The 26930-nt window shown below is 36.8% G+C and overlaps 1 protein-coding gene across 7 annotated transcripts in view; it reads right to left on the minus strand.

Moving 5' to 3' along the window:
• The window catches only part of RAP1GDS1 (Rap1 GTPase-GDP dissociation stimulator 1), a 129444-nt gene extending 106806 nt beyond the window's left edge, over nt 1-22638 (minus strand). For 2 of the 7 annotated variants that reach the window (XM_064484673.1, XM_064484678.1), the window contains exon 1: nt 22450-22636. In XM_064484673.1, the coding sequence (XP_064340743.1) occupies nt 22450-22453 (4 nt within the window). In that variant the 5' untranslated portion in view covers nt 22454-22636. Of the gene's footprint in view, nt 1-22449 lie in introns of all 7 variants that reach the window. The other 5 variants (XM_064484670.1, XM_064484665.1, XM_064484681.1 and 2 more) reach the window with 4 other exon arrangements.
• Between the last annotated feature and the right edge of the window lie 4292 nt (nt 22639-26930).

Consider the following 26930-nt stretch of genomic DNA (forward strand, 5'->3'; position numbering starts at 1 on the left):
TCATACAGTATATTTTTAAAATGTGTACAAAAAGGTTGAGAGTTTTAACAACATTTTTTCCCCTCACTTCACCATGGACATTCTTAAGTGAAACTGGTATTTTTTTTTCTTTTTACCTCAAGTATATGATGGGAAAGAATACAATAACTACTAGTACAGCTTGGTGTTACTACTAGCCTGATTCACACATACTGAAGTACTGGAAGTTTTTTACCCAAAGTTCCTTTTGCACCACTGTCAGTGCAAATGTCAACACAGTGAAAAAGATTTAAAAAAAAAATCTTGATGATACTATGCAAACAGTTTTGACCTCATGGACACCCTAATAGGATACCAAGGACCCCTGGGATTGCTGCTCTCATATTAGAATTTCAGGCATTTTCTTACTTCAAAGTAAGGTGTAAGGAGGGGCGGGGAGGGAAATGTAGCTCAGTGGTAGAGTGGGTGCTTAGTATGCACAAGGTCTTGTGTTCAATCCCCAGTACTCCATTAAAATAAACAAATAAATAAAGTAAACCTAATTCTGCCCTCTCAAAAAAAAATTTTTTTAAGTAAGGTATAAATTTTAATAGACTTTTGTACATTGCCAGCTCATGACAATTCTGAAATATAATGGACTCCCGTTATAAAATGAGTGCTAATTTACTTTCTATGTTAACCCAAGAAAAAGTAGACTTTAAAATTTACATTAAATAATACTAACGCGCTCTAGCGATGCCTAGTACAACTTGTGACTATCTAGTAATCCTAAATCTACCCAGGTGGTCATTCAAACCAAGACTAATATTTATTTTCTTAAGAGGGCCTAAATAGTGTTGAGAAATTGATTTTTTTTCCCTAGAGGGAAAAAAAACCATATCCATATTATCTTCTATTAACTAAGAAGTTATAGGGCATCATATCTCAGCTATACTTGTTCAAACTTATTAAGTGGATATTAGGTTGACTTTTCTGAAATATAGTATTAATAATGTATACTATCTAAATTCATATTATTAAAAGTAATAAAAAGTAACTATCACAACACTGAGGAAAAAGCAAGACACAATGTTAGTCAAATTATAACAATTCATCAAAACTATCACTCATCAAGTAATAAAAAGCAGTTAAAACTTATTTATATTGTTTATGTAAACAATTCCTTCATTCTATCCCCAATGCTCCTTGCTTGACATCCCTTTCTCATCAAGTCTCATCCTAGATGTCACCACTCCAGAGACCCCAGATCTTTGCTCATTCTAAGTCCTCCTCTTTTTTAGCCCTCCAGGGTCATTCTCTATCACTGTGTCCATCCTTCACAGCACTATTCACAATTTGTAATTATATATTCTTTTTTAAATTGGTAATATACGCTCCCCTACTGTACTGTATGGGGCACTTCGTTAATTATAGTCATTGCACTATACGTATTACCTGGCACACAGGAGGTACCCAATGTTTAAGTTAACTAAATAAATATGGGAATGAATTCCTCATTTGCAGAAAGCTGTCTAGGTACTATCCTTTGCATCACACACTTATAAGCCAAAGTGTATCAACAGGGAAGGGAAGGTAAACATCACTTGTTAAGCACCTACACTAAGTACTCCATATTATCAGAACTATAAATACAGAACTTTATATTTTAAGATAGGAAGACATCAACGAAGCCAACTTAAAGTATTTAAGAATATAAAATATATAACTGAAAACTACATAGAACATCTCATTTTTAAAAGATTTCTAATAAGTAAAAAAAAAATCATTCAGTCTCTCCACAGAAATAATTATATGCCTATTAATGATGTGAGATCTTCTTAGGAAAAGTTCATTAACATCTTCATCTAGAGACAACCAAAGCTGTCAACAAAATTATTACAAATTTAATGTTTTTAAGCATTTTAAATGAATTAACAGGTTAGTACTTAAAGAAATCTTACTGTGAATCAGTTTACAAAGGGCTAGAATGTTGGTATCTTGATTGGAATAGTGATTACATGAGTACATACCTTTGTCAAAGCTCATCAAACTGTACATTTAAAATCTGTGCATTTTATTTTGTGTGAATTATACCTCAATTTTAAAAGAGCATATTGGAGAATAAAATGATTAGGGCAGTAACCCCTTTCCTACTTCAAGCTTCCTTTTGGAGGAATTTCTATTATGGTTAACACTTCTGGTCATTTCTGCTTCCTCACTTGGCAACTGCTACCTCCATTCTCCTAGAGAGGAATGATCTGTCTGATAAGTAAGTTGAGAGAGAACTGGATATGCATGGCTCAGCCCCTTCTGGGTTCCTGATCTTTTAGGAGAGGCAAGAACTCTCTGTTCCTCCCAATCTTTGGCTGTCAAGCTGCACCAGTGACAACAAGCTTAGTAAATATATCTAATTCAGCCCTGAAGTATTAGCAGTTCGTTTGTGATACACAAATAAGCCCTGTCCTTCACTCTAGACTTTATCAATTTTAAAGCAGTTCCTTTGAATTCCACCAGAGAACTCATCTGTTTGTATTTCCAGTGATTCTGAACTTGGGTAAGGAACAGAGAGTATTATTTTTGGACTCCCTCAAACCTTGACAGTATGTCTTAGTAGTGAGTCCTTACCATCCAAATTTTTGTGTGTAAATCCGGATTTCTGCGTTTTATATTTACTTATGATTTAAGACATTGTAATTGTTCTAATAGAAAATTTCTCAGCTTTTGGATGGTGGGGAGTAGAGCAATGTAGAGGATAATTTTCTAGTACTAGGTTCTATACTAAGAAATATTAACTAAAATAAAATTTCTTTTCTTAAAAGAATTTCTTCCCTATATGTTAGCATATGGTCTAGCTTGTCTTGTGAAAGAACACATGACATCTTCAAAAAGTTAAAGCAAAGTTGACTCTGGTCATTAATTCTGTCTCCTACTTTGTAACCACTTAATCACTCTAAAAACCACAATCTAACCAAGTCCTCTAAAGCTCTATCAAAATCAGTCTAGCAAAGGTCTTAATAAATGGTATCTTGACAAATCCAATGGACTCTTCTTAATTCTCTTATCTACTATCTTTACAGCAACAGACTCTTTCTCCTTCTCTTTACTTTAGAACCCCAGTCTCTGAACATTTGTCCTTGGTCGTCGTCTTCTCTTTCTGCCCCTTTAATATTGGCATGACCTTGGTTTTGCCTGGAGACCTCTTCTCTCTGCGGATAATACATACACGTTCACCAGAGTATTAGAATGGTATACTAGCTTTCCTTCTGTCCTTCCTTCCTTTGTTCAGCTGGATAGATAACTTCCTTTATCCATCCGGCTATCTACCTATCAATGTAAAGAACTGCCACTTTTTAGGCCTTAATTTGGATAAAATGTGACTACCTAAATACTAAATGTTTACTGAACACATATACGCTTGACTGGGAAAAGAGATCCCTGAGCAGAAATTTAACGGCTCAAAGTGCATCTGTTGCAGTATTTGTTTTCAGTAGCATTTCAGGAAATACTTAGAGAATTAGAAATAGTTTTAATATTTAGAGGGAAACAAATGAAGACATAAGAAACTGTTCTACTTAAGGAAAGAACTCAAAAATAAATTTCAAAAATATTACACTCCCAATTTTATCTTAATTCATTAATTACTTTAACATGTTATCATAACTCTTCATACTCATGGGTTCTCTCTCAATATGCTACTCCATGTTGCAATGACACCATAACTCTGTGCCCATTTGCCAATTAGTATGCATCTATCTACTGAATATGCCTCTTTCATTCCACAAGATGGCTGTAATTACACATCTCACATTACTTCCTCCCTCACTTGAAGCAAGATTACTAACTTAAGAGTCCATAAAAATATAAGGGCTTAGATGAATTTAATCAAACTTTTTCTATGCATCAACAGTTTGAAGTATATGCTAAGTAGATGAATCCCAGTATTTTTCATAATCAAGTTCACAAATCTATTTAAGAAATCATTTTTATAAACAATTACACAGTTCTACTTCTTCTGTATTTTTCACTTTGCTAGTTTTATAGTCCTGAGTCCATAAAACTCTTTATTTCTACTATTAGATAGAAAATTCTTGTAGGACAGGAGATTCTTCTAGGATACTGACACTGCTCTCCTATAGAAGAAACTTAATAGATCCTGAAAACCGACCTTACTGAGTTTACTTGCATTTGCATCTTTTATTACAAATTATGGTGTAAACTTGCCATGATTAAGAAATATTTTTATTTAGATGTTATACTAAAAACAATGATATATTTCATGGCAAGTTTTCTTCTCTTTTTAATTAGTTTAGAAATTGAATAAAAACGTTTTGAACAATCACTTTTCATTCATTCTTAAACGGGGTTAAAGTCTATTTTAGTTTGAACCAGAAACACTGCAGTTTAACCTGTCATGTCTGTTAGATGATCTTCACAACGACAAGATTAAAGCATAACGGTTAACAGCAAGATACAGTTTGTAAAATTTTTATTTCACACAATGCCAAAGACCTTTTCACGTAGAGTTCAAGAATTATTTCACTGTTTTATAGCTGTCAAATATACCTTTAGCATGTAATATGACACAAATTGCTAATATGTTAATACATCAGCTTTTTTTAAATTAGAGAATGATTTATATTGAGATCCAGGCTTAACTAATTCTTTGACCCATAACTGACCAAGAAAAATAGCAAGGTAATTTCTTCTCCTCAAGAATCCCCTAATGGAAAGATTTTAAATGCTACCATACCAAACAGGGGTCAACATCCAGGATATTGTAAGCCAACTTAGAAAGTCAATGTAGATTAAGTCTACACAGCATGATAGCATTTGTCAAAGAATTTTAAAGACACTGAAGAATTATACTAGAACAATGTTGGTGAAAATGTTTCATTTGTCATTACCAACAGCTTCTGTGTAGAATGTTGGAATGATCTCTGTGAAAGAGTTCCAGAAGATGCTGGAAAGTAGAAACGATGTATTTTCAAATTTCACTTCTATACAGGTAAGCTAATTGAGTGCATAACAAAAGAGAAACTCTCTAAACATAAAAAGAACTACTTGAAATGTATTTGCCCTGCTCCAGCTCCTTATACCTGGTACGTGCCTGCAAACCAACTGAGTCCTCACGGTGTCAGTATTCTATCACTAGGATTCTTTGGAACAAAGTTTTATCAGTTTACTTATTATCCTGTATTTCCCAGTTTCTCAGGCCCCATTTATCTTCAGGCTCTCATACTCCATTTAGTCCCTTTAAATAGTACATTGATCTTGTTTAATATCATAGCTGTGACCTTTTACTCCTCCAGGACACGACTCAAGGGAGTGCTACAATGCTTTAGCTCCTGGCACTTAGATTCAAGAGTAATTGATATTCTGCTTCCAAGCTTTGCCTGGATTTTAGGATACGTCTGACGGGGGAAGGGGAGGAAGATCAGACAAGAGACAGATACCATAATTTCAGTAAGAGGAAAGTCTGCATAAATATATGGGAATTTCTAAAGGCTATATAAGGTAGATAAGCAGAAGTGTTTGCGAGACATCTACTTATACTTCCAAACAGTCTTGAGCAGGATTCTTCACCAGAACATACTTAAAGCTATGACTAATCAACTATAAAGATGAAGAAAGAAGTAAAGACCCTATGTTATAATGCTTTGTAATAATAGAGACCTAAATTAAAGATTGACATAAAAGACCTACATAAATGGAACTTTACCTAGAGAAATATATAAAGAAGTATTTCATTAAGATTGGTACAAAGCAAATAGTCTCACTTAGTAACCTAATAAATACAAGGAAGAGAGAATATATACTGAAATTTTAAACTTTTAGGCAACACCAACTTTTCTGTGTAATAAAATGCCAACCAGAGAAAAACAATATATACACAAGTAGTTGTAAATGTGACAGATGAGTTTAACACAGGCATATATTAAGGAATATATTAAGAACTTTAAAAATCTAATAAAAATTATACTGCCCAAACTATAACTTATGAACCCACAAAGGAAATATTTTCCCAGGATACTGCTACAGAAAGCAAAAAGGAACTTGAGGGTCAAGATACAACAAAAGAGAATTTAGATAAAAATTAAAGATATAAAACAGAAAACATGATAATCTCCTTACTTAAAGCTATGATGTAGCCATTAATTTAAAAGGAATAAAATTCAAGCAACAGGATAAAGCAACATTAAGTCAGTTATCAACATATTTGTCTCTCAGCTCCAAATTCACTCTTATTGTCTAATCTGTGAAAATGAATCTGGGCCCTTTAAATATTTTTCCTTTGCCAGATGGCATGATCCAAGCTTTGTCTGTAGAGGACAATGGATAGCACTGAAGAGAAAGGTGCTCTCCTTCCTGCTCAGCCTGCAGAGTCTTCTCCAGTATCAAATGCATAGACTTCACCATACATTTTCTCCAGCTCTCAATTCAGGCAGCAGCACTGTATACAACAGCTCCACACAACTGAAGTCTGCATCCCCGCCCAGGTTAGTGCTTCCCACACCATATCCTCAGCCCTGAAGTGTGCATGCCAGAAGCCCTGTGGGGCTGGCCATCTAGAGCCACTTTATCCCAAATTGTACACAGAAGTGTGCTGGGTTCGTGCAGAAGAGGGCCTCTCCAGCTCCAGGTTCTAGCAGCACCGGCAGGGGTGCTTCTGCATGCCCAATTGTCTGCGTGTCACCCATCAATCTCAGCTTGCTTGTTCTCCAAAGAGCTGTTCCTGCAGGCCTAGTGACTGTGAACCGGGTCAGTCCCCAGCAACCCAGCGAACTTCTACGCCATCAGGAGAACTGAAGTGATACTTATTTAATGAGAACCCACACTTCCAAGGAAGTCTATCCTTCCTTGGATACTCCTGTACCAAACACTTTAGAGTCTGCTGTCTACCTTTAAAGTTACTCTCCAATTATTGCTTAATAATTTTTATATTCAATGCCCCCTGTGTGTTGAAAGATAATTCTCCCTGGATTTCTTGGTGTTTCTGCACTGCTGGGGCCCTCTGAGCAAAGGAAATTGATAACCTATAATAAAGGTAAGTCTCCCACCCTGGAGACATTCTGGGATTGTAAAAAAAAAAAAAAAAAAAAAAAATTCTCTTCTTTCAAGAGATTTGCTTTTAGTTTACTTTTAGGGTAGCAAACCTAGAGATGCCATCCCCTTCCCTAGGGAGGATTTGTTTAATTCAAGAGCAAAGATAAGAGGGATATGCATGTGTTCCTTGGATGGCACATGTGCCAGCAACCCAATATAAGCTCTCAGTGTCTTAATTTTAGGATACCTCTCTTAAAAGTCCTATCTGCTACATGTACAGGGTAACCAGTATTCAGATGTTCTATGAGTAATAAACTCTGTTCTATGATCTACAGACCTCATACTTCTTGTCAGAATATATATATATAAATTTAACATTATGTGGTTTGTATCCTGATTGGTCCTAGACTGATACAGATATCAGATGTCAGCTTAGAAAAATGAGGGGTTAAGCAAGAAAAGACTAAGAATATTAGCCCTTTCAGTGAACAATATCATAATCTATCAGATCATGAATTCTATGTATCAGGTGAATAAAGATTAAGAAGATAATCTCAAACTTCTATTCATCCAACAATATGAACTAAGTGCCTAACAAGCACCAACCACCACACTAAGTGCTAAAGATACAAAGATGAATACAACACAGTTTGCAAAGCAGAAAAAAACTTTCTTTTCTTTGTTTTAATTTTATTTTGGTGGCCATCACCTTCACATGTCCCAATTCACTCCCAGGAGCAATCAATGTTAACATTTTCTTATGTCTCCTTCCAGAGCATTCTGTGTGTATGTATGCAATTATTTGTACTTAAAAACACATACACACACAAACTTTAAGGCATAATCAATTCAACTGTTACTACAGTAGTAATTACCTTTCCCATGGTAATAATCTTAATAAAGTGTCCATTATTATTAGAATCACTGTATTATAACCGCTATATATCTGAAATCCCTTGATAATCACATGACAAAGTATTATTACATGACACAGTGGTAATAAACTTAAAAAACCCACTGGTTTCCAAAAGTGATAGGAAAGATTCAGATTCAAATAATTTTGCCAAATATACTAATATGAGCTTATTATTATAAGATTAACATTAAAATTAACATCAGAGATAAAAACTAAATTTTCATTTGGAGAGATGAGTGTTGATATTCCTCTGTTCCTATGAGGTTTTATTAGGCTGTTAGGTTTTGAAAACTAATACATAATTTTTAGTGGTAACTATCCTTATTAACTTAAGAGTAGTCACTGATTTTTTTTTTTTATCAGCCAAACAGGTAAAGTTTGTGGGAAAGCTACAGTGAAACCTATAATACTGTTAAAACATGCATATTTCTTTTCTGGTAGCCAAGACAGTCAACAAATACTTCTTCAAGGGAATTAATGTCACAAAAAGAACAATTAAATAAACCATAGGGAAATGTTTACTAGAAAAAAATTCTCTGTTAGGCTATCTTCATTTCAAATTAAAGAAAAACTCAGTAAACATTTATTCAGCAGGTGGTTCCCACTTTGATGAGTTTTAACAGCAATCTATTTCTTACTGAGACAATGTATCTTTCAGGCTTTACAACTGTTTCAAATATTGTTACATAACAAACCACCCCAAATTTACTGGCATAAAACAAAGGCCAAAATATTGTGCTCATAGATTCCACGAACCAGGAATTCATAGAGCACACTGAGGATGGCCTGTGTCTGCTCCACAAGGTCTTGGGCCTCAACGCAGTCTCAAAGGATGGTTCATTCACCCACATGTCTGGTGACTGGTCTGGAAGAACCTGAATGTTAAGATTGCTGACCTGAGACCTGACACCTGAAGCCTCTCCACGTGGCCTGGCTTCCTTACAGCATGGCATCTGTAGGCTCTTAGGCTTCTCAGGGCCCCAAGCAGACCAATGTTCCAACAAACAAGGTAGAAGCAACACTGCTTTCTACTACTGAGCCTAGGAAATCACAGCATCACTTCTGCTGCCTTCTGGTTACAACTGAGTCACAAGCATGCTCAGATTGAACAGGAAGAAAATTCCTCAACTCTCAATGGAGAGCGGCAAGCTTTAGAAGAATGTATGTGGGGCCAAGAGATATTGTTGTGGCCATCTTTGGAAAGTATAATCTGCTCCAGTAACTTAATATTTACTACATAATTTGGTTAAAATAATACAACAAACAGCATTACAATGTTTGGTTTTAACTCTGAATACAAGATAAAGTCTCTCCAAAATGATTATATTTTCAACTTTGGAAATAGAAATTTAAATTTATATGATTATTATGTTATATAATATTTACAACTACCTTGTGAAATAGATGTTACTATGATCTGTATTTTAACAGATGAGAAAGTTGAATTCAGAAGCTGAATAACTTACGCAGAAAGTTAAGTGCCAAAGTTGGGATACATCCAGATAGCAATCTGCACAGCACTGCCTTAAGTGAACCTCAGGCAGATCTCATGCATATCAGAGCTGTGCAAAGAAGGGACTACCTGAATCTTGCTTTATATAGATGTAAGCTCTTCAAGAATGAACTTATAACTCAACTATGTTAGATAGTTGTACTAGCTAACAACTGTCTATTTATCTTAATATGTGACCAAAAAAAAAGAGAGAAAATCACAATGAAATGTACAAGGGAGTAATCTCTGCCATAGTATCTCAAGGGTATTACAATGCGGTTTAGTATAACTAAGTGTTTAATGGAATAAATAAATTCTATGAAAAATTTTCCAGATCATTATAAGTAATGGGCACTTGTATTTCCAGAGAAGTTGTACTAGGTGCTGAAAGGGTAAATATGATCTATCCTATCATTTAAATTCTTAGGAGGGGGCATGTTTTCTCTTTTTCTAGAATCTGAATTATGGCCTTATCTGTTTCTATCACCCATTCTTTCATATTATTCTTTACGTACAAGTTAAGCTTTTCAAAAGCAAAAAAAAAAAAAAAGTGACTATTTGCACTACTTATCTTATTACTTTCTGTAATGTGTAGTCTTGTATTTCTGACTTGACTGATGGTGCTTTGTACAAACTATATAAAAGCCAGAAATGTGACACAGTAGACAGTTATTTCTTCTGGGAGCTTAACACCACCTTCCCCAAAAATGTGTTCTTGCAACTAACAGGAAATTAAGTTAATCAGCTCATATAAATTTTCTTTGTTCTAATTGATTTTATTTTTGAGGCCAACTATAGCTTTTAATTTTAAAGATAAACCAACATTTATATTTCTATGATGCATAAAAATAACAACTCAGTTTTACTTTCTTATAATGATCAATCAATCTCATCTTTCACAATGGAGTTACATGAGTAATCTTCAAAGGGGAATATTTTTCAGAAGAGTTAAAGGAAATAGTTTTTACAACTTAACAAATTTCTTATTAAAAACAATCTTAGATGATGTGACCCTTTCACAGTTTTGAAAACAATTTTCTGTTAAAGTAGAAAGATTGCTGGTTATATTCCTTCCCTGACTGTAAAAATTAAGACCCCTCCCATAAATCTGGGGTACTTACTAGTTATTTGAAATTGTTTTATTTAATTATTTTTATATAATGTAAAAAATAATTTAAATTTTAAATTGTTTTGCATAATTTAAAATTATATGATTTTTATGTAATTCTTTTTATATAATTATTTTAATTTTATATAGTTCTTACATGTTAGAAAATACTTTCTAATATATAAGAAAATAATGTTCTCTCAAACAATTTATCTAGCAGCCTTATTGCACTTTGATGACTTTTTAAAATGCCATGCCATCATTTTCCCTAGAAAGTGTATTTAATGCTCAGGAGCCAAAGAAGAAAGGAAAAATACAACAGTCTTGGTTTGGGGATAGTAGGTCTTCATTAGGTAACTGAGCTTGAAGGTTTCTATATGATAATTTGTATTAGTTCCCTAAGAAATGGGCATCCCCCCTTCTATTTTAATTTGAAATCTATTCTTTGTTCTTATTCAATAATAATGATAATATTTTAAGGATATGTATGAAACGGGGATTTAAAGAGCATACCTAACTTGCCAAAGGCTACAGTAAACAAATTTTGGAAGAGCAGAAATTCTATCCTCTATCTCTTTGATTTCTGATATCATTCTGGTCAACTGAATATTCAGTTTAACCATCACTGATGACCAGATATGTCATAAGTAATTAAGTTTGGTCTTGACTAGTTGTATGATTTAATTTTCACAATAACTTCTTAATTTTAAAATAACTGTATTAATTTTCAAACGTAGTAAAAGTTCAATTTTACCACAATCTTGAATACAATTAACTCTTTAGTAATTCAAAAGCTGTAACAGAAATCTCAGACATTGAAAATTTAAATACTTTCAAGAGTTAAATAGAGTACTGAGTGAAATTTGTAGGATTTAAGATAACAGGAAGAAGTAATGAATCAAAGACCTTATACCCTGCCTAAAGGACAACTATAATTGATTGTCACCAATAGAAATACAGGTTCAGGATTCTAAATGTTAAATTTTTCAAAAAAAGTTAATGAATGGTAGCTCACAGCGAAAAAAAAGAATGTGACAATGAATATATGTATGTTCATATAAAACTGAAAAACTGCTCTACACTAGAATTTGACACAACATTGTAAAATGACTATAACTCAATAAAAAGTTTAAAAATAAAAAAATTTTTTGAAATAGAAAAAAAAAGAGTCAAGCGGATTTTTATCAGCAATTTCCTGATTATTTAAATGTTGACAACTAATTCCAAATTCTAAAACTTTACTAAAAAAATCCATCTGCAGAGTATATTTGGCCTACGGACTGCTGGTTTTGCAAGCTCTATTATAAACATGCCTGTCATCACTAAAGGGTAATAATGTTAAATTAAACGTTGAAGATGGACTTGAATCTGTAGTGACTCTATAATATAAACAAACAAGTATTTACTGAATGCCAATTGAAATATGAAATGTTGAACAACTAAAATTATATTATTGAATGTGTTATAGGAGTCCAAGAAGTAAGAGGTGTCCAGAGAAATAGAGGTCGATATGAGAGGTCAGAAGTTGTCTTCATGGGCTAGACTCAGGAGAATGTATAAAGAGAGAAAAGTTATTCTAGTAGGAGGAATAACATGAAAAATGGTGTCTTGGTGGTACCACTGATGAAGACTATTTAGGGGACAGTGAGATGATCAAAGAAAGATGCATTTCAGAGAGTAGTGAGAAATACAAGAGAGGTAGCAGATTTCTATGGATCCTGAAAGCTGAGCATAGTTTAGAATTGATGTGATAGGCCATTGAAACAATATTTGATTCTTCAGTAGGAAAGTGGTATGATCGATGCAGTGTCTTAAAAAAGATTAATCTGCTCATAGTATGTAGAAAGGATTGGAAAGCAGAGTTGAATATTGGAAAGGCCTACCAAGAAATGGTCTCAGGAGCACAGGAAAGAGATGAGGGCCTGGACTCCAGCAGTAGAAATGGGGGAGTTTTCCACTAACCTACTTACTTGAATGAATCTTTGTTATTAACTTGTTCATGTGTATGTGGGTGTCTCCACATGTGCTTTTTCTTTTTTTTTTTTTTTTTTCATTAATAAACTGGAGCTACCTTAGCATAATGAACAGAATACTAGTATAGGAGTTAAGAAATGAAGATTCTAGATCTGACACTGCCCTTAACTAAATGTGTGAAATGGGATATATCTCTTAACTTCCCTGAGCTTCAGTTCCATAATCTGGACAGAAAGAAAGAGAACCATGATGTCACTGTTTGAGGTCCTGGATCTTACAATTCCAAAAACCAACAATCTGAAGTATTCAGATAAAAATGTAACTTCTGGTTTCTTTTGAAAGGTCTGAAAATTTGGCTTCCTTTGGCCATTATTCGTAACATGGCAAAGCCGGCTGCAGTTGAGTAAGGAAGTCTCCTTTTATGTTGGGCACATAGACCCACCATTTCCTGTTGTAGCCCTACAGTGAGGCCCAAAGTTAGCTGCCATTCACCATGCTCTCATTGTTGTTTTTACTATGGTAGAGAAACATTTTTCTAAACTTTGTCTTTTATCACAGGTAATGAAAGACAAAAAGAAAGATTTTCTTTTCAAGAAGAATGAGCGAAAGTATACATTTTTATAGAAATAAAATATTCCTTTGATTTAATCTGCAAAACAAGTGCATCTATGTGAAAAGATCACCATTTAACCCTTTTTAATCATATAGTTTCATTTACATTTAGAAACCCTGGTTTACACATTGGAAAGATACTGAAAAAATATCTAAGGAGTGAATTGGGTAGATTCACATTTTAGAAAGAGTACTCCAGAAGCATGGGAGAACATAACAGGTGGACTGCTGAAAGAGCCTCTGTTACAGAGCGGTCTCAAGAGGTGAACCGACATGTTTACAGTGGAGAAAGGCAGACAGGACTGATTCCAGGAGGTAGAATTGTTTGAAATTACGGAACCCAATGGGTTTTGGAAGTAGAATAACTCTAGATTTTAGGAATGCTGACTAGATGGATGGTGATACCATGCAGTGAGCTACGGAATTCACAGGGAGAAAAAGTCTTAAGAAAAGGTGATGTAGTAAAGCATTACTCTATAGCAGGAGTCAGAGAATAGAGCCCATTACTTGTTTTTATACAGTCCACAAGTAAAATGGTTCTACATCTGTAAATGGTTGAATAAAATCAGAAGAATATATTTCATGATATTCAATTATATGAGATTCAAATTTCAGTGTTTATAAATGAAGTTTTATTGGGACACAATTTCTTTATTGTCTATATCTATATTCACTTTACTACAACAGAGTTGAGTAGTTGAGACAACAACCATAAGTGCTACTCTCATCACTTCACACTGCTGCATGATGCACTACAAATTGCAGTGACACAGTTATGACTGTCCAGTGTTTCAAGTACCATGTGTATTGTCATACCACAACATTTTTTGACCATTACATTGAAACAAAAAAGAGAAAAGTACACCTCAAATGTCATGCTTTTAAGGTTTAAAGTGGCATATGTATTATTTCGTTACTGAATTAGATGGCAAACCATTATATTGTGCAGGGACACTTTAGCTATACTAGAAAAATAACACACACCTATATTACCAGACTAAGTATTCATCATATTCACAATTCATAGGATAGTAATTGTCAGAGGAATCAGAAAATAAAAAACAAAGTACATCATCATAGTAGAATTTCTTCACAAAAATAAAAAGTGAAAATGAAGTTGCAAACAAAGTAAGTCTCTGAGTGGCTCACTTGTTAGTCAAGCAAGGAAAGCTGTTTACTCCTGGTGAGCTAATTAAACTGTATTTTGACTACAGCAACCAAGAAATATTTCAAGAGGGGGAAAAACTTGTTTTAAGAAGAGCCTTTCAGTGAGACTAGCTACGTGAACAGTCAAAGGCACTACAAGCAATATAAATATCCAATTAAAAAGATAAGGCAAATAATTTTGAAAGGTTTTCCTTGGTTCTTGACAAATTGACAGATATTTGTGATATTGCATAGTGCTATTATTTTCAAGAAGTCATTGCCAAGCATGAAGTGACTGAAGAATTAGCCTTGATGAAGACTGTATAGAATATGCAAAAATATTATTAAACTTGAGAAAATATTAATTCAGTACAACCTGAAGTGGAATCTACTAAGATGTATTACAACTGATGGTGGTAGAGATATGTGAGGAATAGAAAAGGGCTTAATTGAATAAAGTTACAAAGTTTGTGAAAATAAATTGTTTAAAGTCTATGTTTCTCATATTACTCATCAGCAGGTATTCTGGGGGGGAAATATTTCAAACTATGATGTGGTATTAAACCAACAGTATCAACTTCATTCACTCTCACAGATTTAATCACTGTCAGTTTTTGTATCTTCATAAGAAATAGAAGCTGAATATCCTAACTTGCCTTATCACACAACAGTTTAAGGGCTTAGTAGTTTTATTGTAACTTTTTTGAGCTCAGGGGTGAGATAGAAATTTCTGAACAAAAAGAAATGCCTTCAACCATTATTATCAAACAATGAATGCCTTTGGAAATTGTATTTTGCCACAGATTTGATAATGTTTCCTTGAATTTGACCTGAAAATCAAGGCCAAATGGTGCTTATATGTGAAACATACTATGTTAAGTCATTTTGACAACAGTGTTCAAATCACAAGTAACCATCAATCTGCTTTATACACTTCTTGTCGTATCAAAGGTTAAAAGAAGCAGCTCTCTATGCATATACAAATTTGCAACAGACATATTGTGCAAACTCAAACTATAGTTCCAGCAGTATTTTTCAGACCTCATTGCAAGTGCAAAAGAAACTTCCATATATCAGATCCATTTAACTATGCAATTGAGGAGCTTCCACCTAACTTTCAACTGGAAGTGGTTAATCTGCAGTGTAAACAGCAAGCTAAATGGCAAATATCAAGAGAAGAATCTAAAATAATTCTATAAATGCCTTCCATATAATTAATATGTTCATTAAAATCATATGCCCATGGTTTGAGAACAGCATTTGGTAGTACCTATCTGTGTGAACACATGTTTCAAAGACAAAATCAATTAAATGACTTTACAGATCTGCATTAACAGGTGAACAACTGCAATCAATTCTGATGATAGGTTAATGCTGAATCCCAATTAAGTGAAACCACTATCTCAAAAGAGGAATTACAATCTGTTCATTAGGAGACCTGTATCACAACAAATCATGTTCAATTAATGCTGTATTTTGAATTTAGTCAATAAAAATTTTGTGGATATTTGTATTCTCTCATCATATACATTTTCACTCTTATCTATGTCATATCTTTGATTTTGCCTCTTGGCCTACAAAGCCAAAAATACTCACCATCTGGCCCTTTAAGTAAAGAGTTTGCAGACCTCTGCTCTACACTCATGCTATTCAAAGTGCAGCAGCAACTGGAAATGTCTTGGCAAGGCAAATTCTTGGCAAGGCAAATTCTTGGCCCACCCCACAACTACTCAATCAGAATTTCTGAGGGTGGGCCTGGTAATTTTTTTTTTTTAAACAAGTTCTATTTACAAGTGATTCTTATACAAAATATAGTGTAAGAATCAATGCTCTAAAACAGGAGATTTTTAGCTGTGTCTCCTTGGATAAATTATTTAATTCTATGAGTCAGTAAAATGAGGAGAGTGTCACCCACTTCACAGAACTGTTAAAAAGATTAACACTAAAATTTTAAAAACATGAAAAAAGTAAAGTTTAACATAATAACCGATATCAATAATTCTTAATAAATTGTAATAAATGGCAATTATTAATTCATAGGTGTACTGGAGCCCCTTTGCACTGGCCCATGAGATATGATAATTAAATTTTTAGGAATTTTGTGAGGCAGGTATTAAAACAGCCATTATTGAAAATTAAATTTCATACATTTTAAGTAAGTTATATTGAAACAAAGCTATTAATATTCAAAACTCATCACTACTTAATTACTAAATGATATTATTACCTGTATTTATGAGGTTATTATGTCTATATGGTGGGTATACTATATAATGGTGTGCTGCATCTCATTTCTTCACAACCATGCATTCACAGGAAATCAACCACCACAAATCAGAACTTTTTGGAGAAGAGCTTCTGGCCAAACATTAATCAGCACACCTCTCATTATCATTATTAAAAATTATACAATGAATTCAGTTTTGAACTCAGTGAGTTTGAATTAACTATGCAGGTAGGGATATCTAAAAATCTACTAGATAAAAAGATAGAGCCCAGGTATATGCTTTTAGGCACCAATACCCTAAATAGCATTTAGATAGTATTTGAAGCCATAAAAATGGACAAAACTGAGCAAAACAGGCTTTAGAGAAAGGGTCAGATACAGAACCCATATTAAAAAAAATTCATTTTATGAACAAAAAGTCAGAAGAACTTTGGAGTTTATAAGTACAGCCAACTATGGTTAGCAGCTCTATTTAACTACTTCCATTTATCACTATCCTAATTCTCAGTTTTAACTCCTGGAATGCTTCTAGCAACAAAAGTTGTATAAATAGATGTACTGAGAGAATTACATTACTCTGCAATTTGAATCCAGCATCCATATCTTAGCCAGCATGGGTGATGGTATTTTGGGACATCTATTTAGACAAAGCTAACAAGTTGGTTCATATTCTGAAGTTTCTACCTCAAGCAGACAATACCCTTTGAACAATAAAGAAAAACAAGTTATATAGGGATGATTATAACATACTTAAGACATCAATGATACCGAATATAATTCAAAGTTTAGTTTCAAAGAATCAGAATTCTAGAACCAAAACAGACTTTATAACCTATTCCTTTATCTTAATTTTTATTGCTCTTCTCTCCATAAGAGCTATTTGCCAAGTTAAATGTCTAGGAAAGCATTTTAAATTGAATTTTTTCCTTATCAGTCATCCAAACATTTGGTTATCTAAAATTAACATGAAGTTTCCAAAGGACTGGATCTTCCTTGTTCATTCCTCCTTGATGTTCATGAATGAATATTAAAAATTTACATAATTCTTCATGGCTATTGCTGGTAACATCAATATCTCCCAAATCACCAATTTCAAATTCAGATGATCTAGAATCTCTGGAGAGAGCAACCACACTATTTCCCCAAAGGCACCTAGAAGCTCCAACATTCCACTGTGAAAGTTAAGACTCTATGGTTCTCAAAATGAATTAAGGCTATTATACCTTTCCAGATAGTAGTACTAGAGACTTCAGAATATGACTCTACCAAGGATAGTGAATCCAGCCCTTCTCTCATATGAAAAACAAAAAGGGCATTATACAAAATAGATATAAAGCCAACATAAGAAAAATGATTGAACTAGTCAATTTATCATCTATGCTCTTTTAAAATAATAACTTTTAGTGATAACCAGCTTACAAAAGTATTTTGTTGCTCTACCCTGAATTGTAAAGAACAAATAAAAGTACCATTTTTTACTATTTATCTATGAAACCAACCCTGGTCTTAGAAATACAAGCCAAAAAGGAAAAGATTTATCTATAAGGCTAATACATATTTACAGAGAAAAACAAAAACTTCAGAAATTAAGCATATAATTAGAGGCATACATATAACTAGAGAAATTTCAAATTCACAAAGACTAATAGTAAATAAAGTGATAATAACCATTCATCAGTAGAATATCCTCTATGCAAAATGTCATGTGAAATTATAAAACCATTTCTAAACTCACTGTGCATGACAGATACTGCAAAAATAAAAAGTGTACTATATAAAGTCACAAAGACATGAAGAGTGGAATGTCAAAGAAATGTGAGGCACTATGGTGAAATTACAAATTATTCTCAGGCAAAAAAAAAAAAAAGCCCAATACATGTCATTCCATGTAAAGTGCAACATGTAAAAACTGTTTAAAGAAAACTATGCTTACTTACAGATCTTTAAATCTGTAAGAGATATCGTACTACTACACATAGCGAACTGTTTCCACTTACTCATTATCCACTTAGTCTTTACCACTGACCTCCATATCTATCATACTTCTTAAAGCTGCTTTTTAGAAAATACACTAGGTAATATCCTGACCAAACCACATCAACTTGGAGCCTTTTCTCAGTCCTTATTACTCTGACTGTTTTAAAACAACAGACATTGACCATTCTCTCTTGAAAGAAACCACATGCCAATTCCAGTCTTTCACTCCTAAATACTACTACTGTCTTTTTCAATGTCAGCTCATTTCATTCCTTTTCCCTAACAATGGGGCATTCCTCAAGGTTCTTAATCAGTGACAAATTTTCTTCTTCTTTGTTGACTCTCATCCTCCTATCATCTCAGGATATTAGTGGATAACGTCCAGATCTCTAGCTCAATTCCTCTCTTGAGAGTTAAAATAACTTTCTGTTAAGCATCTCTTACCTAGTTTCAGTTAGTCAACACATTTTTACTGCATAGCTCCTACGTACATGCTAGACACTAGAGTTAGAAAAGTATTCAAAACCTAATTATGAGAGTCCCTGTCATCAAAAAGCAGAGAATCTAAAAGGCAAGCTTAAACGGTCCAACTCATCAGATTCAACATTGACTACTCATGTTTCCTCTTCCAATGGATTAAATATCTATTTAACAGATCCCACATTCTAGGTAATAATGTGTGACTCCTTTCTTAATTTCAAATTTAAATCCTGTTCTTTGTTTGCAATATTCTACTCCCACTGCCATAGCCTAGTTCAGGACAGTATATATTTTCACCCAAATGGCAACAACCACCTTCTGAAATATTCTCTAGTTTCTCATTCAATCCATCCTACACTCAACTGACACATTTACTTTCCTAAACCACAGATGTGTTCTATCACTTAAGTACATAAAAAGGTTTAATAGTCCCTCAATAGACAAATCAAGTCCAAAAACTTCAGCTTGGTATTCAAGGCCCTCCATTATCTGTTCTTTACCTATTAATACTTTTTCATCTCTCTCACTCACTATTTCCTTATCTTTTGCTCCGGCCAAATATGGTTATTTAATCATGTCCTGAAACTGCTTGAATGTTCCTATCTTTATATCTTCATTTATGTCATTTCTTCATTTAAGTAATTTCTCTCCCCCCACCCCCATCCTGATTAACAGTCTCCATTTATTTCTACCTTTCAGAAGCTTAATCAACCTTTGGTTTAAGTAACATTATTTTTCTAAAACATTCTCTCCAACCTTTGAATCTTAAAGATATGTGAAGGTCTTCTGTATCACTCATATTTTATTTCTATTATAGTTATCTGTGTATAGTTATCTATGTATCACATCATTCCTGTTAAGATTATAAGCAACTTGAAATATGAATGTCTTATTCATCTTTATCCTCCCACAGTACACTCCATATGGTTGGTATTCAAAAAATATTAAGTACACATTGAATTTACAATAAAATATATACATAAAATAATAGCCATGTTCCGTAAGATTACATAGGAAGTTTCCTTCACTTTCTTATAGAGAAAAATCACTGCCATGAGAATATCTTTTTTAAAAATCACCTTCTTTATTTCTTGAAAAGACATTAAAAAGTGATTTTTTTTCTACCATTAATCAGTATACTCCTTGTGTATATATGAATTGTTATAATAACTTCCTTGGCTTAGAATATAAAATTGCTTTCAATTTTACGTTAATGTATGTACCTACTGATCATAAATAAAATCACCTTACCATTGAAAACAGCAGTGTACAAGGAAATAGCTTTGTAGTGGTGGCTGCTCCAAAACCCATACCTGTGAGACAATCTTTTTTTAAAAGAAGAGGAGTCATAGTATAATTATATTTCGCTATTCCCACTTCCTCCACACCTCCATCACCTCCATAATATCTACCAACCTAAATGTTTGTTCAAAGCCCATGCTTTCGGGTTCACAAGTTGAAAATAGATGGGTTTTCACATCAATTAATTCACCAAAGCTTTACTAAATACCTACTATATGGAAAGCATTGTTGGGGGACCCAAAAATTAATAAGACATAATTTTCATCTTCTGAAACTCATGATTAAATGCACAACACACACATAAACAACTCCATTATAAAGCAGATTATGTAAGAGCTAAAAAGCTTCCAACAAGGTTCAAACAGTATTAGGAGAGAGTATGATTTAATCAGAGTATTTGAGAAGACGGGAGATGTGTTTCTATTTGGACTCTGTGAAATCAAGCAATAACATTCAAGATTAATTATTTTTATGTAAAGTGTTTAATTTATTTTTTCACTAGTATTGCAACAGAATTGAGTTTTTTCTGAGAAGGTATTGATCCAATATGTAAGTTAAAATTTTAGTTAAATGGAGTTTTTAGCTCACCTTGAAACATGGGGGAAATGTACTTTACAAGCCAGACTTATGGCCGATAATTAAGAAGAAAATTTTTGTTATGTTCAAGGGAAAGACAATGTGTCCAATAATCTGAACTATATTTATTTAAAATTCTACTCCTAGAGAAAGGCTAGGTATATATAAATGGGCCACCCAATTTTTCACAGAAAACTGTCCAGCAGAACCAATAGTACATTAAAAAGGAAAAAACTGAACAACCAAAAATAAAATTCAGGGCCCTATAGTCATTTTTCATTCATACCACCTCCTCTTGCAACAATGACCTCTTCCTGATATATGGCCAAAGGTCTGAATCAGAGCTTGGAGCATTTGCTTTTCGAATAAGCTCCATCGACACCATTTCTAGATTTAGATACTTCCTTGAAGATTCTGAGTTGCCATGACCTACCTCTGGACGTGTTGAACACTGTATTGACAGATGAAAGGACCACACTCATCTCAAGCTTAAAATAATTTGCACGGAAGGGGTGGGAAAAGTCCGAGATCACAGATTGCCAATTAAGCAAATTTTAAAAAGAGGAAACTATGACAGACAGGAGTCGAAGCTAACTGGGGAACATGAAGAAGTATGGTATTCCACATTGCTACTGGGTTGTTTTATTTTTAAGCTTTCGCCCTTTAATAACATTACAATTTTTGTAATTACTGAACTTAACAATTAAGGAACATGTTACGACAAAAAAAAATCAGGATAAATTGCATATAGTTTTATAAGACATATTTGCTTTTAAATATTTCACCCAAAACTCTTAAGATTAACTATAAACACAAAAGAACTAAAATAAGATTCTGTAGATTTCGACAAGGGAAGCTGGGGAAGAATAACTAACATGTAAGTTCGGTAACATATTACACACAGGGTGCCGTTTCCTGCTACAGAAGGCAGGCGAAGGAACCAAGAAAATGGGTTGAGCACAGGAATACTGCACACGGTAGTCACCCAACACCAATTCAACAGCCAGCGGCTCTATCCATCCCTCCTCACGTTCCTCGTGGCCTCTGACAAGTCATCCTCTCAACCTATGAGACTGTCCGCTCTCCCCCATCGAAAATAATTTCCGTGCAGGTTGTAAAATCACCCCCACAAACTACTTGCTCACACTTCCCCGCCCCGGGATGAGCAGTCCCCAAGATGAGGAAAGGTCGCCCAGACAGGGAAGTTACGTGAAGTGGTCTTTCTCGCGTCCCACCGGAGCCTCCAGCCCAGCAGCCGCAGGGGAAAGGAAGCGGGCGGCCTCCGAAGAAAGCGGGATGGGGCAGCGATGAGAGCCCGCGAGGCAGGCTCCGTGGTGCCCTCGCACCGGTTCGGGCAGGAAGAATGGAGGAGGGGAGGCGAGGCTGCGAGGTGCCCGAGAGCCGGGCGGCGGTCCGGCCCCGCCGCCGGCACGACCCCACCCGCGCTCGGGACCCTCCCAGCCCGCGGACGCGGCGTGCGTTCCGCGTGCGCCGACTCTCCCCGGAGGAACAGCCACTGCCTCACACCCGTGGGTTTGAGAAATCCGGCAACTTTGCGCGAGAAATGCTTCCCACCCTGCAACACGCCGAGAAAGAGAAACATGTCAGGCGATGACGGGGGAGGAAGGATGACTTACCCATGTTCCCTCCAGAGGGTGAGAAGCCGGCAGGGCGAGGCGAAGGTCTCCGGTGCGGGCGGCGCGGCGCTATGTCCTCCCTCTACCTCTGTCTCTCCCGCAGCCAAGGAGGGACCCGCGGGGGGCGGCCGCCGGGGAGGAGGAGCAGCTGCTGCTGCTGCTGCTGCTGCTTCTGCTGCAGGCGGCGCGGCCGCGGCGGGGGGCGGGGCGGGGTAGGGCGGGGCGGGCGCAGCCTGCGGCGGGCGCGGCTCGGAGCGGGCGGGCGGGCGGCGGAGGCGGCGAGCCGGCCTGAGGAGCGCCCGCCCCGACTCGCGTTCCGGGAGTGCCCCGCCCTTCGCACCGAGCATGCTCAGTGCTTCCCTCTTTCCCCGGGGCAAGTGAATCTGAGCGTGCGGGTGGGCGTGTGTTTGCGGACCGGCTGCAGCTGCGGCGGAGGAGCTTGATGGCGGCCGCCTGAGGAGCGGAGATTGGCCCCTGAGCAGGCTGGGCTCTGGGACGCTGAGCCCGAACTACAACCGTACGGCTCCGTTCCCTGACCCCGGGAACCCACACCCGGAAAACGGACCCATGTCCATTACGGGACAGCCGGGGTGCACAGGCGGGAATTTCTCGAAGGTGGAGACGCTGGGCCTCTGACCCGGGAGGGTGATTGGGGAGCAAAGCGGATGTCCTGAAACGAAGCTGGAGGGGACGTACTGGCGCTGAGGCCAGCGCCTCTTGGAGATAGATACCTGAGGACGCCCATTTTTCAGAGCAGCCTGTGGGCCCGCTGGGCACAGAGCAGGGAGGTGGCCGCTGGGAGGGCGCTTAGTATTAGCAGGCATATCAGCGGGACAGTTAAGACTGTCCTGGCTGTGGCCAGTTTAAAAAGAGAGGTCCGGGCAGCGAGAGGAGTGACCGCCCCAGGATTTCTTTAGAAAGTGTCGTTCTCCTTCCTAGAGGAGCGCGGCCTTCCCTTCCCCTGAGGACACCTGAAAAGCCTTGTAACAAGGGTGCCCTGGCCGTCGGGCTCCACCCTATGGGATGTGCCCAGCTCTGCCCGACTCCCTCAGAACGCGGCACGAGCAAGGTTGCCAAGGCAGGAAAATAAAAGCGCCGAGTTGGCTGCGGCCCCGCCGGGTCGACCGGCGGGAGTTCCCTCGGTCTGCCGGGCCGCCGCCGGCTCCCCGCACCTCCCCGGCCTCGGGGAAAACGTGAGGTTCGCGCTCCCTTTCGAGGGCGCCGTCCCCACTGGGCATGCGCGCGAGGCGAAGGCTGGTCCTGGGTCCCCTGGCCTGGGGGAGGCCGGGGCAGCCTTCCGTTTCTCTGCACCCTGCTCGGGCCCTGACCCTTCCGTGTTTGCGGTAAGGAGTCAGGTCGCTCTCCCGAGGTAGCAGCAACTGCAACCCTCCGGGGGAAGGGCGCAGTCAGCCACACAACCTGAGAAGGAGATGCTGAAGAGCTAAGTGGAAATTTCTTTCCCTTCTTAACTTTTACTCTTTGAACCCAGTGTTGAGAAAAGGGGCTCCCCACCCTTTATCCGTGGCCCCTCTCACAGTCAGATCAGTTTCCACTTGTGTGACTGGTACTACAAGCACGCAAGTCAGAATAGGCCTTGTAATTTGTTGAGCAGAGAGCAAATTTTCTAAAACAAAAATGAAACATAGTTAAGAGAGGTTTGGTGAAACAAGAAAATACAATTTAACTACAAAGGTCAAAGCTATTAGACTTTTCTGTTGCCCAAGACAATAAGGCACTTCAGTCTTCTACTGCATTACTTCCCTTTCTGTGATATAAGAATGCTCTTGCTGTTTACATCAAAACAGCCTTAACAGGCTTGAATTAGTTTCCTAGGACTGCTAAGTACCACAAATTGGGTGGCTTAGAACAACAGAAATGTACTCTTACAGTTCTAGAGGCCAGAAGTCTGAAATCAAAGTGTGGTTAGGACTCACTGAAGGCTGTAAAGAATTTCTTCCAGGCCTCTCCTAGCTTCTGGTCGGTCCTTGGCCTGTGGTTAGCATAACTCCAGCTTTCAAATGGCATGTCTGTTCATATTTTTCTTTTTTATGAGCACACTAGTCATTTTTGATTAGGGGCCCAACTACTCTAGTATGACCTCATCTTTAATTGTGTCTGCAGTGACCCTATTTCCAAATAAGGTCACATTCTGAGATACTAGAGGTTAGGACTTCAACAATAAACTTGGAATAAACTTGCAGAAAACATGATTCAGCCCATAACACACCAATGTGAACTACACATGTTAGGCAGTTTAGATAGAAATGAGCACTGGGCAGGGGAGAGGAAGGGGAGGGAACAACCAAGAAAATAATAGTATGTCTGCATTCAGGAAAAGGGACTCCAGAAATTTTTACTTTCTCTAAATGAGGGCCAGTAAAAGAAGCCAGTTAAAATCAAAGGATTGCAGCTGCGCATGGGAGGGGGCCCTGATATAACCTGACCCAATGAACCTGCTCAAAAGAGGATGGGCATGCCAGAGCGCAGGGAACCTGAGCTGTCAATCAATCAATCAATCAATTACGAAAACGCCCCTAAGACAGGATATAAGAACAGGAAAAACAAAGAAACAGCACCATTTTCCCCTCTCTTGGATTGGCCCGCTCCCAATTCCTGGGAGTGTACTATCTTTTACTATTTTTTTTAACTTCACCAATAAAAATCTTGCTTATATCACACTTTCTGTCTTTTGTCAAAAGTTCTTTTTTTTGGGGGGGTGACTAAGAACCGAGGTAATTCTTATTTCCCTTTTCCCGGTCATGCACACACGCACGCACACATACACTCACACACATGCCCCTACCATGTTCTACATTCATTTGGATCTCTCCAGAAGACCACTGAGGTCTTTGTATCACTGCTCCTCATTTTTATCGCTCTCTCTTTCCTTCACCTACATCAATCTCTGCCAGATTCTCAAGTTCGTGAGCTTCACTTTTCCTTCTACTTCCTTTCATAGCTATATTTTACAATAGTTTCTAAGAGCATCTTATATTTTTCATTTGGATGCATGAATTGAAACTAGCAAAAGCAGCTGAAGAGGTTTTGTGATCTCCCACCTGACAAATTGCTGTGTAGCCCCAGTGAGACCTGATGCTGACTGCTACCTGAGGAAGTGGGCGGGTATAATGCCTGCCCCTTTCACATACACCACCAGTTCCCCTCCCCTCCCTTGTCTTCTCCTGTTATAGGAATATAGCATTTCCCTCATATCTTCACTTTTTTCCTTTCTCTTTTTATTAAAAAGTTGTCTACATGAAAAAAAAAGTTGTCTACATGAGGCCTTCCCTAGCCATTTTCTCTAAAATTTCAACACTAGCCCCAGTTTCATACTTTATTTTTTCCTTAGCACTCATCACTAAGATAATATATATTTTGCTTATTGGCTGTTACCCCCATTTAAATTTAAGCTCCCCAAGGGGAGGGATTTTTGTCTGCTTTATTTGCCATTATACCCTGAGTGCCAGAACAATGCTAACACACAGCCAGTGCTCCATTTAAAAACAAACAAACAAACAAACAAAAAAACTGTTGTATGAATGAAAGTCTTTTCATTCTTTCTTTCAGAGTTTTTGTCTTAAAAGAGAGCAAGAATGGTGTTATTAATCTTTTTATAAACTCTAGCACCTCACCAAGTAAAATTAGCTATTCAATAAATATTTATAATGATACGATGATGACAGCTGCTATCTGCATTGTTTCTGTCTTAAACTGTGAATCTTCTAAAGGGTAAGGGCTAGTTTTGTACTGATTTATTCACTCATTCAGTCAATAGAGATTTATTGAGTGCCTCCTATGTATCAGGCACTGTAAGAGGCACCAGGGATAGAAAATAAACTATGGTCCCTGCTCTCAAAAAGCTTATATGTTAGAAAAATTACTTTGATGAAACTTCTAGTCACTGATCACATAAACAGCTAGAAAATATTCTTCTGATGTAAAAGGGTTTTCCAGAATAAATCCAGTAGTTCTCATGCTCCGGGTTAAGCAATGCTCAGGATTTGATTAGGCCTGGTATGAAATAAAGGAGGAAATTCTATCTAGAAATATCTGTATATTCGTAAAGAACCACAGATTAATTTGTGTAACAAGTTGCTGGAGCATGGGGCAGGTGAAGAGAAGTATCAAGGAAAATGTTTATTAGAAAGGGTCAGAAGCACTACATTTTGGCAAGGGTTATAACAAAACTTACCTCATTGATGCCTGTAAACAAGAGGTTAGAAGGTGATTTAAATTCTGTAATGGAAATGTACTGGGAGGGGCAAAGCAAGAAGTAGAAAGAGAACAGAAAGAATGTTCTTTAAAAGAATAATAGGGAACTGATTGCCTCTTCTTCACCATGATGTTCTGAATAACATTCAAGGGAATCTCACTGGAGTAGTTAACTAAACTTTGCAGTGATAAATGATTTGGCAGTGAACAGTCTTCTGCCTAAACTCTGTTTTCAAAAGGCCTCAGTGAGGTTGGACTAGTCCTGGTTG

Source organism: Camelus dromedarius, chromosome 1, assembly GCF_036321535.1.
Source record: "Camelus dromedarius isolate mCamDro1 chromosome 1, mCamDro1.pat, whole genome shotgun sequence".
In the NCBI taxonomy this organism is placed as follows: Eukaryota; Metazoa; Chordata; class Mammalia; order Artiodactyla; family Camelidae; genus Camelus; species Camelus dromedarius.